The 14,905-nt window shown below is 31.5% G+C and overlaps 1 protein-coding gene across 6 annotated transcripts in view; it reads right to left on the bottom strand.

Moving 5' to 3' along the window:
* Positions 1–14,905, bottom strand: part of Adgrl3 (adhesion G protein-coupled receptor L3) — a 395,548-nt gene that overhangs the window by 304,545 nt on the left and 76,098 nt on the right. For all 6 annotated transcript variants that reach the window (XM_076865221.2, XM_076865222.2, XM_077110223.1 and 3 more), the window contains exon 2: positions 12,061–12,170. In XM_076865221.2, coding sequence (XP_076721336.2) covers positions 12,061–12,170 — 110 coding nt within the window. The remainder of the gene's footprint in view (positions 1–12,060; positions 12,171–14,905) is intronic.

The following is a 14,905-nucleotide window of genomic DNA, read 5'->3' as shown; positions in this document are numbered from 1 at the left end:
GAAGAATATGAATTAAAGTGAGATACTAGATACAATACCAAATTACAATTTAAAATAATATATTTTAATATTTTTATTTGAAAGTAAGTCTTAGGCACTCTTTCATCTTTAGTCTGTACAAAAACTATTTTGGAAATTTAAAGAACCAGAGTAGCTTGAAAGAGAACTCAACTAGCAATTAAAAGTCAATGAGTTCTAAATGTATAATCACCAGCTATCTCCCTATCAGTCTTGGATTTTTCATCTACAAAAAAAATAATAATAAAATAAAATAAAAGATGGGCTTAGATTTTTTTATAATTAAATTCTATGGTTAAAAATTAAAGAATGTCTGTCTAGCCCCATATAATAGGTGCTCAGTTAGTATTTGAATGGACTAAAGGAACAGGCTGAGTTTCACCTGGAGATGTTTTTGGGACACTGGCGCTTCCTTTATTATGTATGGGAAGAAATGGGGCCAAAAGTAAATATCTTAGTATCAACTGTTAACACTAGTGGAGGAAAGTATGGGGAATGGGCGACATCACTAATGTTACTAGTTAGCTTGGGTTTGATTCATGCAATTGCTAGTACCACTAGGTCTAGTCCAAGGCAAAAGCAAAGAAGGAAATTTAGGTGATAAAAGAAACCACAGAAACCTGGAGGCCTGACTGTGGACTTGAAAAATTTGATTATGAAAATTATGATTGAGCCTAACATATAGGTATTTAATATCTAATTAAGGATTCAAATTGAAATTTGAGGTTAAAGAGCAACCCCACAACAAAGAACTGGGCTAAGAGCAAGGACATATGGAAGATGTTCTTGTAACTAGTTCTGTGTGGTTCAGAGCATACCTCAAAGTCTAGAGGTGATCTGAAAGTTAAAAAAAAAAATAGGGAATTAAGGCAGAAGGTCTGTGAAACTATACTAGACGTCAAGGGAACTAGAGAATAACATAACCTGACAACGGCTGGAGTTTCCCAAATCCTTGGGATAAATTGACAGCACTACATAATTCCAAGCCTCAGGGCATTATGGCCCTGATTGTCAGAGACAAGGAAAATGAGTGGGATGCGATAGGCATATTAAGTTGACTGGTTACAATGTGATGTATGGAGTATTTCCAATGTGGCTATCTTTGTAAAAGGAATTTTCGTATACTTCACTTTGACAGAAATTCTTTAAATTGATTACATTCCTATTTCCTATGTGAAGAGAATGATTCGCAGAGCACTAGAGCATAGCTAGTATCTAGCAAAGCCAGAACGTAAATTCAACTCTATTTGATTTTAAGGCTCTCAGACTTAATCACTAAGGTAGAACCTCTTATGCTTAAGAAAATTTAGTAAGGTAAAGATGGAGAAAATTCAGTAGACTCTGGTACAGTCAATGTTAAAATTAGAAATACACATTTGCCTTAGAGATTTACTTAGAACAGCTACTTCTTTTTTCCCATATAACTTATTCTTCTATTATGTTTCTGTACTAGTTGAATCAGGAAAGCAATTCATACAGAATATAATATATTCATGATATACTGTGTTAAGAACTAGATGGCACTGGATTTTCTTCCCAGCTTTTGGTTCTATATTGATATGATTGTTACGTGGATGAGATTATGATGATTAGATTAAGGATTCTTGGAAGTTAGGAACCAATGATGTTTACATAATTGGGAGTAGTTGGACTTTGGGCAATGTTTTCAAGTGACTGAGTTTCAAGGATTGGTCTAGCTATATTAACGCACACAGAGCAGGATTGGAAGTCCATAAATATGAATTTAATTCAAGTACTATAATATTAGGAAAAATTCCTGTCTGTTGAAACATAAAAGAAAATTTAAATGAAAACTCCCTACATTTATTCCCTTCAATAATGTAGCTAATATATGCACAGCAAACTCCTTTGACCTATTCACCAATTTTGCTGCCTTATGTAGAGAATATAAGTGCAAAGTAGTGAAATTGACTTTAATAAATACTAATTTAACTTGGGTTAAACATATTCATAAAGAAAATAAAATGACTTATCCACAATGACCTATTTTACATCTTACATGTAGTTACTCCATGAGAGAAGGTGTGTGTGTGTGTGTGTGTGTGTGTGTGTGTATATATATATTTTTTTTTTTTCACATTTTAAAAACAGTATGTCAGAAGTACATGATAATCTTTATTTAGAAAGCAACTGTGTGTTTATTAGTCCATATCCTAATTAAAAATATTATTTTTTCCTTTGTACTCATCATTTTTGATGAAAATACAATACTATAATAGGTTGCATTAGTTTCTTATTGATGCTCTAATATACTATCACACACTTAGTGGCTCCAAACAACACACATTGTCAGAATTCAAAATGTGAATTGTTTGGGGTTTTTTTTTTGTGGGGGGGGGGGTCTTACCAAGGATTGAATTCAGGGGTACTTGAGTCACATCCCCAGCCCTAGTTTGCATTTAATTTAGAGAAGTGTGTCATGGAATTGGTTGGCTTTGAACTTGTGATCCTGCTACATCAGCCTCCTGAGCTGCTGGGGTTACAGGAATGTGCCACTATGCCCAGCTCCAAAATGGGTCTTAAGGGATCAAATCAAAAGATTTCATCACAGTTGTTTACTCTGGATTCTCTAGGGGAAAACTGATTTCCTTATAATTTCCAAGTAATAAAGGCTGCCTATATTCATTCTTCCATTTTTCAATTTGCATTGCTACAACTTCTGTTTATATTGTCATATCTTCTCTCTCCAACACTGACCCAACTGTTATCAAATCAGACCCACTTGGATAAAGAGGAAAATCTCATCTCAGCATCATTAATTTAATCACACTTCAAAGGCTTCTTTGCCTTTTGGTAGCACATCACAGGTTCTGAAGATTAGGACACAGGCTTTATGGGACCATGATTGAGCCTAACATATAGATATTTAATTATTTAACTTTAGACCTTTTGGAATTTATGGAAGGGTATTGAAGAAATTTTAGGCAATGTAAAATATTTACAATATTCACAGAAATCATGGTCATTTACCATCGGAAAAATTCCTCCACATAGAAAAAAATGTGATTTCCCACCTTCCTAACTTCTCATTTTAATAAAGTAGCATGTTAAATTTAAATAGATGAACAAAGTAAATTCTAAATCAGCTAATATTTTCTAATTTTATAAAAGTAATAATTGGAACAGAAGAAAATTAACAATTCTAATTCACTGTTTTAATTGATTTCATACTTATTTAGATATATTTTATCAGAATAGTTAACTCCATAAATCTCACACAACATAAAGTCTACTACAGACTGGGTATACCTTATCTAAAATACTTGGGAGTGGAAGAATTTCAGATTTTTGAAATTGTATATACATAATCAGATGTCTTGGAGATAGGACTCAAGTCTAAATGCAAAACTCATTATGTTTCATATGCACCATATACAGATGGTCTAATGATAATAGTTTTTAATAATTTTAGAGCAACTATGTTGTTTTTTGCTTTTTGTTTTTTGGTACCAGAGATTTAACCCAGGGGCACTTAACCACTGAACCACATCCCAGCACATTCCCAGACATTTCATATATTTTATTTAGAGATAGGTTCTAATTGAATTGCTTATGGCATCACTAAGTTGTTGAGGCTGGCTTTGAAATCACAATCCTCCTGCCTTAACCTCCTGAGCCACTGGGATTATAGGTATGCCCATCACACCAGGCTGCAACTGTGTTTGAACAAGATTTTCCAATTATATCAGTATCCAAAACATTTCAGTTTTTAAAGCATTTAAAATTCCAGATTTTTATGTTAGAAATATTACATCTTTATAAGATTTTCAACACAAAGTACTTTGGGGGAAAAGCTCACCTTTACATGTTTTCACTACTTTTCTTCCCCAATGTTCTATAATTTATAAACAAGACAATTTAACCTCGTGTTCGCATGTTTACATTAGACAATTTGATTGTCCTATAAAATTTTCTTTGAATTAAATTTATGTATGAAAACACTATAATTTTACTATTTCAAATAGAGCAAAATGAGCACAGTTAAGCTAACCCTTCAAACTTTTCGTTATTCTATAATGAAGATTTACTTCCTAAAACAAATATTTTCCTACCTCTGGCAAATCAAATTCATTTTTAATATTCTCAAATCATCTGGCTTCCTCACTAATTAGCACATAAGTATACATTTACATATGACTAATCTTCTATAGTTACATGACATATTATCTAAATGTCGACATTGTATGAGAGTTGATTTATTGGATTAAGTTTGCTTTTTGTTACACTAATATAATACAGTATTTTCTACAATGTATATATTTTAAAAATTTTTCTGGGGTGTTGATGGACCTTTATTTTATTTGTTTATATGTGGTGCTGAGAATCAAATCCAATGCCTCACATATGTTAGGCAAGCATTCTACTACTGAGCCACACCCCAGCCCTGCAATGTGTATTTTAAAGAAAAATTTATTTTTGCGAATATATTTTGATTCTCAATAAATCACAGAAATTTAAAAGACATTACTTCTCATTATTGATTGTGGCAGTTGTTGAGAAGTGGTCAGGAGCTCCAAGAGGTTCTCCTATTCTTTGGCAGGAACACAGTCACCTTACCCTTGTACTAGAAAAAGCAGAATTCTTCCCCTGCTCAAGGCCTGGGGAGCTACATGCCCTCTGCTTTGAACCTTATTCCTTTGGCCTTTGCCCATTTTTTTCTTGTTCTTCAGATCTTATGAATTCTCCCTTTAGAGAAGCCCTTGATGAATCCTGGTTTTTCATTCTTTTCTATCCTTAAATCATGTTTGCTTTCCATATGCATTTTATCATGAGCTTTATTTCATACACTGGTTCATATGTTCACCATTCAAAGGCAATTAGCACAGTGATTGATAGTTGGCATGAATCAACTGATAGAATTATCGTCCTTTTACATCTATGAAAACCAAACTCTAGAACAACAGTTGCTAATTTAAATATCTTCCGGAGCCAGGAAACATTGAAAATGATTATGAGTGCTGGAAGACAGAAAATAGAAAGGCACAGATCTCATGTAAGGGCCAGATCACTCACTTAAGACCACTGTCCCCATAAGGAGTGCAGACCCAGGGTTGCTCCAGATAGGCTGAATCTGACTTGAAGGTGTTCGAGAGCCTGAGGAGGCCAAATATAGCCTGAACCTGGCCCATAGCCATAAACCTGAACTTTTTGCTTTAAAGTTCACACAGGGATATGATCCTACTTGCTCACATGTTGGTGATTTGCCAACCCTATTCCCCTCCCTGTAAAAGATACTCCAGTAGTGGATTTCATGCTGTCTTGATGTCTCAGCCTCAATTATTATAGGAATTAGGTCAGACAGAACATTTTTAGAACTGATTTATCTGAACAAAGTCCTCATAACTTGGTATAGGTCCACTAGGTCTTGCTCTCTAGATCAGTGGATCTTATATTTTTGGAGGCCTGGTTTTTCATTTCATTGTGGAACTAATACTTCATAATTTCCCCATTAACTGCTTCCCTTTTTAAAGTTTAAGTTAGCCAAAGTTGTTCTTGGCAGAAGTGCAAATAAATATATATATTTCTTATTCATGTATCAGATAATTACTCTTTTTTTGAATTTTGAGGATTGAATCTAGAGCCATGAGCATGCTAGGCAAATGCTCTACCACTAAGCTGTAACCATATCTTTAGATATTTACGTTTGGAAACATTTCATTGTCTTTTTCATGTTTGGCATTGTAAAGAGTATTATATTCCAGAGAAATCACAGTAAACAGGGAAGTCCAGAATTTCTACTTTGTCTATCTCTGGATAGGTTGCAAATAGCAAAATGTTCTGGTTTTACATTCACCATATAATTATTAACTTACTTTGTCCCCTCTACTCAAAATTAGTGCCTTTTTTCCTCAAAAGTCCATTCATCATTCTGATGTAGCTCATAGGGTCATTTTCTCTTCAAAAACTATCCTGAAGATACTCACCCCACCCCAGTCAGTCATCAGCCACTTTGGATCAGTGTCTTCTTAGTACATGGCTAATATGAAAGGCTTAATTGTGTTGCTAACAATTGTAACTTTGGGGACCTTGCTGAACTTGAGGCTAAAATCTTTACTAATTTTCTATTCCAAATTTTTTTCTTAATGCCTGGCATGCAGTAGGTACTCAAGAGTAGTTGATTGATGGAAAGAAGGTAAAGGAGGGTGGTAACCCAATCAAATGGCAAAATCGAGTTGACAATCATTTCCAAGCACATAAGAAGCAGCTGGACAAAAGTAAGAGTTTGGGATTCGAACATTTCCATCTATACTTCTGGTTTTTAAACAGATTACAACAATTTCTATGAATATCTAATTTTTTTGGAACACAAATTAAGTATTAATAATTTATTCATGTGCAAAATCTTGTATATATTAGGTAGAAGATAGTGTGAAGGAGAAAGAAAGTATATGGGAAAGAAAGAAGCTCTTATAAAGAAGAAAAAGTACAGGAGAAGAGAAAGGATGAATTTTATGTCTCTCAGAAATACCATTCTAAAAAGACAATTTATATAAATGACACTTGCAGAGGGAGTAATGTTTAAATAAGAGATGATTTTTGTTAAATTTTAAGATATACAGAAGAATAATAAGAAAAAAACTTTTGGTTGCTAGTAACATTCCTGAAAAAAAACAAGTATAATTAAACAAATTGAAGCAACTAAAATTTACATTTTTATTTTTATAATTGATCTTTGAGTTAATAAGGTCTTGTTTGCATATAAGACATTCTTCTGTTTATCATTCTTGCAATGGACATAGTAATTTTACAGGAGTCATTTTCTTTTTATTTTAATCATTTTACCCATTCATTAAATGGCTCCTGTATGTCTAAAAACAGGAATAGAAAATGAGGTATTGAAAATTAAATGTACCTTAACACTTATTTTCTCTTTCTAAACGTAAAAATGTCAGTAAATTTTAGTAAAGTGAGTTAAAAATGTAATTGCTTATTTACATACTAGTAACCAAAATATGTGTGTATTAAAATAAGCACAGATTTGAAAATGAATTGCAAAAATGTATTTAATTAATTATGATTAACTATTTAAATATCTGGGTTTAGTCAAAGCTTGTTTACTTATAAATTTTAATTTTCCAATAATACTAATTTTTTATGACTTTTCATAAAGCAATCACACACATGACTATTCAGATAGCTTCTAACACTAAGAAAGCCTTCTAACTAAGCCTTCTAACATTAGGAAAGCCTTAAGAGCTATAAGATTAGTTTAATCAAACACATTTCTAGTAACTCTCCAAATTGTGTACTTTCCCTTCAATTTAAGAAAATCAACCATAAGAGGAATAAGAACTATGTGCTTTGTTATTCTGAAAAAGAGAAACAGAGACAAGCTGGATTGTCAGGGAAGAGGAGCTCTTTTGGAGTAAAATATGCATAAAATTGTATTGTTGAAGAAAACACCATTTGTCAGCAGGCTATAAAGATTCTTTGCTGAGAATATTCTAAGTAGGTTGTTAGTTGTTTAACTGTATTCTCTCTAACACAAGTCATCCCTGTAACCTGCCTCAATGAAGGCAGCTCTACTTGAAAATACCACATTTTCAATCTCAAATCAGGTCAAAAGGGATGGGGATGGGGTGAGAAGAACAAAGAAGAACAAAAAGGGGGCTTAGGAAATAGTGAGATTTAATCTCTTAAATATTTGGGTCATTTCCTGGGAGGAAAACATTCACTAAGAAGGAAAATCAAACCTCAAAAGAAAATACAGAGGCTACAAAAGACACTGGAACTAAGGTGTGACAGGAACAGAGAAAAAAGTATTGATTCATCTGTTACAGATTTTGTTAGAAACTGGGTATCTGTAAACACAGATAAGAAAATACACAACAGGAGAAAGTAGTTAAGACTTAATAAAGACCAAATAAACCATTAGGAATTTTGAAAAAGATTGATATAAGCCACATCATTTGATTCACTCAGAATATTCCCCTAAAGTCACCAGAATTCCATTATGTACCTATTTATTGACATCTAAAATTTCGTGCAAGAATTATTGTAAGTTGGGCTGGGGATGTAGTTCGATGGTAGAGTAGTATTCCCTTCACATGGGTGAGGCCCTGGGTTCAATATCCCATAATATACACACATGCACACACACAAATTGTTCTAAGCTTCTTGGGACATTTGCTTTTCTTATGTAATACACTCATCTTTGTTGAATTTTTGTCTGCATTAACTCTAATATGCTTCATTAGTATTGACAAATTTTCCTAAAAACTTGTTTTCCTAAATTTCTCATGATAATAATCTCACCTAAAAAATCAAAGTTGCTGTAGAAACACATAGAATGTATATAAAGAAAGACAATATTGATAATAACAATATTTTTCACATAGCAATATTAAGAAAACACTCATAAACACTAAATGTATTTTAGTGTGTGTCACTCAATAGTGATGCATTCTTAGAAATGAATCATTAGGTGATTTTTGCCATTGTGTAAACAACTTAGAGTATATTTACACAGAAGTATCTGATATGACCTATCCTACACCTGGGCTGTGCAGCTGATTGCTGCAAACCTGTAACACATTACTGTACTGAATGCTGCAGGAAACTAAAACAAACCAAACATATTTGTGCATCTAAGCATATCTAAACCGAAAAATTGCAGTAAAAGTCCCAGGCAACAGGAATCCTTCAGTTCCATTATAATTTCATGGGACTGCCATCATGTCTTCTGCCAATCACTACAATGTTCTGTGTCACACCACTGTTCTGACATGTTTAACAGTTTGTGGTCCTAAATCCAAAAATGGAATAGATATTACTGAATCATATAACAGAATATAAATTTACTGGGTTTGTTTATTAGGTATTTAATAAGAAAACTGTCAAATATTAAATCCTAAATCTGAAGTTTGCCTTATACTAATGCAATAAAGGTCTTTAGAATGTGATGGACATCATTTTCCAGAGTACAGGTATGAAGACTTGAATTGAGTGTCAACATACTTTATATATAAACAGATATGAAAAATTGTGGTATATATGTGTAATAAGAATTGTAATGCCAAAAACAAAACAAAGTAAATGTATTAAGGCATGAATTGGCGTGTACATACTCTATATACAAAGATATAAAAAATTGTACTCTATGTGTGTAATAAGAACTGTAATGTATTCCGTTGTCATGTATTTAAAAAAAATAAAATCAATAAAACTAAAAAAAAGAATCATGAAGATATTAATTTCCTCAGTAATAAAAATCATTTAAAACATCTTCCTCAATTACTCTTTAGAAAAAAGGCACATTCTAAGCTCTAGGTAGTATTTTTAATGGCACAAAGTAGTTAATGCCCCAAAGCTCCAGGAAATGTTTTGGGAAAAGGTATAGGGAAATTCAATTTCTCTAAATAATGGAGCAGAAGCTTCTTAATAATAAATAGCTGAGAGACTAAGAAAAAGGATCTAAGCCCTTGAAGCATCTGTGTTCACCATAGGCCATTACCATATTGCTAAAAATTATAAGAACTAAATATTAAAGAAGATTAAATAACTCACAAAAGTATAAAGGGAAAAATCTAAGGGGAGAAGAAATATAGCTTGTCCTGGTTCTGCCATTCTCTCAAAAGTCTACATTTTACATGAACATGTATGTAGCCTGATTACTCTTCAGTAAAATGACAACACTCATACCTGCCAGGGAGGGTCTTGTGAGGATTCAATAAAATAATGTATGTAACCATTTAATCTATGTAGTAAATGACATGTAGCAAGTATCAATAAATGGCAAGAATTTTAAAGTAATGAATTTTTTCAGCATTGAAAAAATGCACTTTATGCTTAAGAAAACAGTTGCATGTTGATCTATATTGGATTAATCAACCAGGGAAGGTCTAAGGGTAAGATACTGAACATTTTAATGGCTTTCTCATGCAAAAGAACCCAGCCTTTTTGTTAAATAGTCAGACCATTTTCTAAACCCAGAGTGCCTGATTTTTGTATTGAATCAATCCACCTCTCCAATGAGCCACGACAGTTTACTTTAGAGTTTATACTTCCCTTTACATTATTTTATTTTAAAATCATGTTGAATTTAGTAAATGAATTCCAATCTGCATTACATTTTTAACTGAAACATAATGAAAATAATTTAAACAAACATGACCATGCTATATGGTATAAATTAAACCAACATACAGTAGCTAGTAGGAACACCTAAGTTTATAATTCTTACTTAGTGAAAGAATCAGATAAATATTTTAATAAGCAACATATTTATAAGGCAGTCACTAAAGTTTTAGGATTATCAGAAATCTCCAATACAGGAATATTAAGGTAAGGAATTGAATTGCCCATTCCTAAATATTTATGAGAGAAAAGAAACCTGTGGTAAACCATGATCCTTTTAAAGTGCATGAGCAAGTTCTTATTTATATTGAAGTGATACAAGTAGATGATATTTTACCAAGAGTTGGCATAGGATATTGGAGAAGAGATCTCAAAGAAATTCTATTGAAATACAGGAAACCAAAGAGACAGCTGTGAAGTTTGTTACTATTAAAAAATGAAGATGAAATCTACAAACTGACATTTTACTTCTGCTTTCATGTTTCAAAGTATGAAAATGAAAAATATAAATGTAAGTTTTTTTTAAAAAAAGAGGTTCACCTTATTGTATATTTTAATAAAATGCCTTCCTAGAATAAGATTCTACCTTATTTCTACGTATTTAATAAGATCTTATTATGCAACCCAGGTATAACTATCCCACTTCCAAGATGGCCTTTGACCTTCATTTCTTTAAAAATTCACTCTTGAACAATAAATATTCAGTAGGAGTTTTATATTTTTCATAGAAGGGCCTATAGATATAATAATTTAAGAAACATAGTATAATTGAGATTTCAACAAAATGCTTAATGCTTTTTCAAAACAAGGAAGATTAGTATATCAAACTTTACTAGCTTTAACTTTCTCTAATCAACCACACTACAAATAACAAAAGTTGAAACTGTCTCTTGATCTCTTTCATTACGAATTTTAATTTTCAATTTTATTTCTTGGTGGTCAAATTTCTATTTTTGAAGCATGTTCATTTCTAACTCTTGAGTAAAGTGTTGCTACTTTAAATAAGTGCAAAACAGGCAAGTTTAGAACTATCTCTTGGCTCAGTAAACCAGCTGATCCCCAGATATTTTGCTCCTTCTGAGACATCAAAGGAAGCTGGAACCTGGGATTTGTTTATGATCCCAGGTGTTTTCTATCTTTGGGGTGAGCTGAATATCTAAAATGAGACTATAGGATTTCCTGAGTGATTTTCACTAAAAAAAAAAAAAAAAAAAAAAAAAAAAAATCCCATGAATAATTAACTAGTCACTTCAAAAAAGTTTGTTGTTTTTTTTTTCTTTTGAGATGGTAAGTCTTCCTTTGGGTAAAAAATTCAGAAAATGTTCCACTTCAGATTGTTTGATACTTCATTATTCCTAAAGAAAAAAATACATATTCCTGGCCCATATCATATATCTGACATAAAGGTTGCAAAGATACCCTTCTGAAGCTTTAAAAAAGTATACTGTGAAGAATGCCTTAACTCATAAAATCCCTATACCTGTTACAGTCTATTTCCTCTGGAATATATTTCTAAGTCTCCAAGTATTGACAGCATGTGAAGTTCAGTTATAATTGCTTCTATGAAATTCAAAAGTAATCAATTTCTGTACCACTATATGTACATTATTTACTCTATTTTCCCATTTGCTCAGACCTGGACAATGCAGGATTGGCATGGTACTTCTTCAACCTTTTCTTAAATACTTTATATTATTGTATCAAGAAAAGAGTGTCAAAATAGGTGTTGATGAATGGAAATATTAAAAATAAACACTGCAGGAAAATGCAGGAAATATTTGATTCTTCCAATGGTGGGGAAGGTCTATGATCCTCAAAAGCTAAATCAGCCCCCTTTTTTCATTTGTATGATTACTTAAATTTTTTCACAGATAATGTTTTATAAATTCATGTAAAACAAAGATTAATATTTTTTCTTACAAGAAAAGACAGGAATATACATACTGTAAGGGACACATTCATACTGCACTTCAAGGTATTTATAGGTTCCTGGACATGGGTCCGGAAAAACATCAGGGCCTGCCACCACTGCACATTGGGTTCTGTTATTGCATCTGAAATTAAAAAAAAAAAAAAGAAGAAATAGTAAGTTTGTGTTAAGTTAAATCATTATCAGCATCAACGCTAACTTTATTTTAGTTCTAGTTACCTATTTAAGTAAGATTTTTGATGGACTTAGGACTGTAGAGTGATTAAGGGAATCATTATCTATAGTATTCTTTTTAAAAACTAGACATAAAAATCAATATATTCAGTTTTCTTATATTAACTAATTAATTTATGGTTGAATACATCATAATTTTGAGGCAAAAGTTAACTACTGCTGAAGCAACACAAACTGGTCCATAGAATATTGCCAATGTAAAGATAGGTAAGAAACATTGTTCAACAGGAAAGATCCACCCCCATTTAAAAAAAAATGTCCTGAAGAAAACATAACCAGAGTTTCATCAGTTATAAAATAAATTCACTGATTGTGATGATATACATTTTAAAGACAGTGAAAAGTGACAAATTTTACCCAAGCCTGAAAAAAAAAATCAGTAAAAAGTTAATATTCATATATTAAAAATTTATATTTTAATTTATTTTATATATACTACTTATTACATAAATAAAACCATTTTAAGAATTAGTATGTACACACAGGCATATGGCACAGTGAATTCCAATATCAAGTTTATCCACATGAAAAAAAATTATGAATAAATTGCCCAAAGATCAGTAGAGTAGAGGAACAGGATAAGGGATGGGAAGTGCTGGGGACTAAATTATAGCAAATTCTAGTCCATACTTTTATGCTTATATCAAAATGTATCCTAATGATATATATAATATAAAAGAAATAATAAAAATGATTTATTTCCATTTTCCCTTCTGTTCAGTCAAATAATGACACTAAGTTCACAGATTATAGATCCCAAATGTCAATATCCTATCTATATAATTTAAACTTATATCGTATTATATAATTATTATATTCTCTTATTATAAAGAGGATAATAAATATCATTATTGTAAGAGAGATATAACCTGGGCACTTCTGTGATAATTAGACTAATAGACCTGGACTTATTTATTTTCCAGAAAAAAATACATGTAATAAAATAATGTGAAAAAATACTGAAAAAGACACTCAAGTTCACAGGGAACTCATTGCTACAATTTTTACTTAAAATCTTTCTATATTCAATTCTTCTTTCCATAAGTAAATTTTTCTGTAGAAAAACAATGGTTTATCCTACCCGTAATACTGGCACAAAATGTATAGGATGAACCCATTAGTTATTCCTGGTTTATGTTTGTGTTTATTCACTTCAGAAGTATTTATTCAGAAGTGTTTATTCAGAAGTGTAATATAACCTCAGGGCTAAATGTTTTCCATTACTTTCTCAAAGAAACACTTCATCCCTGATGCAGTCCATATTTCATAACACATGAGGTATCTTGATTTAAAATGTTTAATCAAGGCTACCATTTGTCAGGCTTAATGAGAATTTTACTTAGTCCCTAAATTAAAATTGATTCATTAGTGAATGTCTTCAGCTGAAAATATATTCTATGATATCAGTGAAAGATAAATAAAAGCCGATATACTCATTGGGCAGTTCAGACTAACAGTGGATTCTAAGGGTGAATGAGTTCTAAAGTTCCCCTGTGTGGATGCAGTGTCTGAGCAGATGATTAAGCAACTGTGTGATGACATTAGTGTAAATGTGACCATCCTCTTACATGTATGCCAAACTTACAACTTGATATTTTAGTGCACTCATGCTTCTTAAAATGAGTGGTGCATTCTTATTAAAAAGATGATTCATTTGAAGAAGGTATCTCAAATTAAGTGATATAGTTTTTGCAATTATACCAAAACAATTTTCACATTACATTATAAATTACACAGATAACTTACATACAGATAACTTATCTATACATAAGAAAATTTGATAAGCATTCATTTGTTGTAAATATTAGTCACCATTGTGAGCTGCAAGAATCTTAATGTTAATTAAAGATACATCAAGGAAGCCTTCAATCAATGAGAATATGTGAAGAGGCATATAAACCAAAAATTACTATGACAGCAATATATTTATAATCTTCATCATTGTTGTATACAAAATAACACTGCTTTACAAAATTCATTTGCAAAAATAATCTAGAATTTTATTACTATTTCTGTATCAAATGCTCTTAAAATTAAGGGAAAGGGCATATTCAATCCCTATAATATTATTTTTCTTAAGACAAATTTTTCTTAAGACAAATATTCTTCATACCTAATATTAAATGTATTTTTAGAACCACAATAAAGGATGAGAAAAGAATGCAATAATATGTTCAAATACATCCTAATCCAGCAATACAGAGAAAACATCAAAAATGTATAAAAGTATTTGAATCATTATTTACAGTGATAAAAATTCAGAATTATTTTCATTGGAAACTTTCTGTGAAAACAATCTCCAAACCAACATTTGTGTCACCAGAAGGTGACAGTAGTAAATATCATAGAGAATTCTTAAAAAAAAAAAAAAAAACTCTTGGAAATTCAGGTTTTACAAAAACATTAGGCCAGTTTTTGCTGCTGTTGTTGTTGTTGTTTAATTTCCTCATAGGGTACAGTTTTTGCTATTGTTAACCATTATCTTCATTTGTCATTTGTTTCAGGTTGGATTAATAACAATTCATTACAGGTAGTATGAGTTCATTTGAGATAAATGTAAAATAAAGGGTTGGTGATAGAGGAAAAAAAACACAAATTCTGTGAATTGAGAACAGAAACAGGAAA

This window comes from Callospermophilus lateralis, chromosome 8, assembly GCF_048772815.1.
Source record: "Callospermophilus lateralis isolate mCalLat2 chromosome 8, mCalLat2.hap1, whole genome shotgun sequence".
Classification (NCBI taxonomy): Eukaryota; Metazoa; Chordata; class Mammalia; order Rodentia; family Sciuridae; genus Callospermophilus; species Callospermophilus lateralis.
Note: the sequence above shows the minus strand (reverse complement) of the source record. Positions and strands in the feature narration are given on the sequence as shown.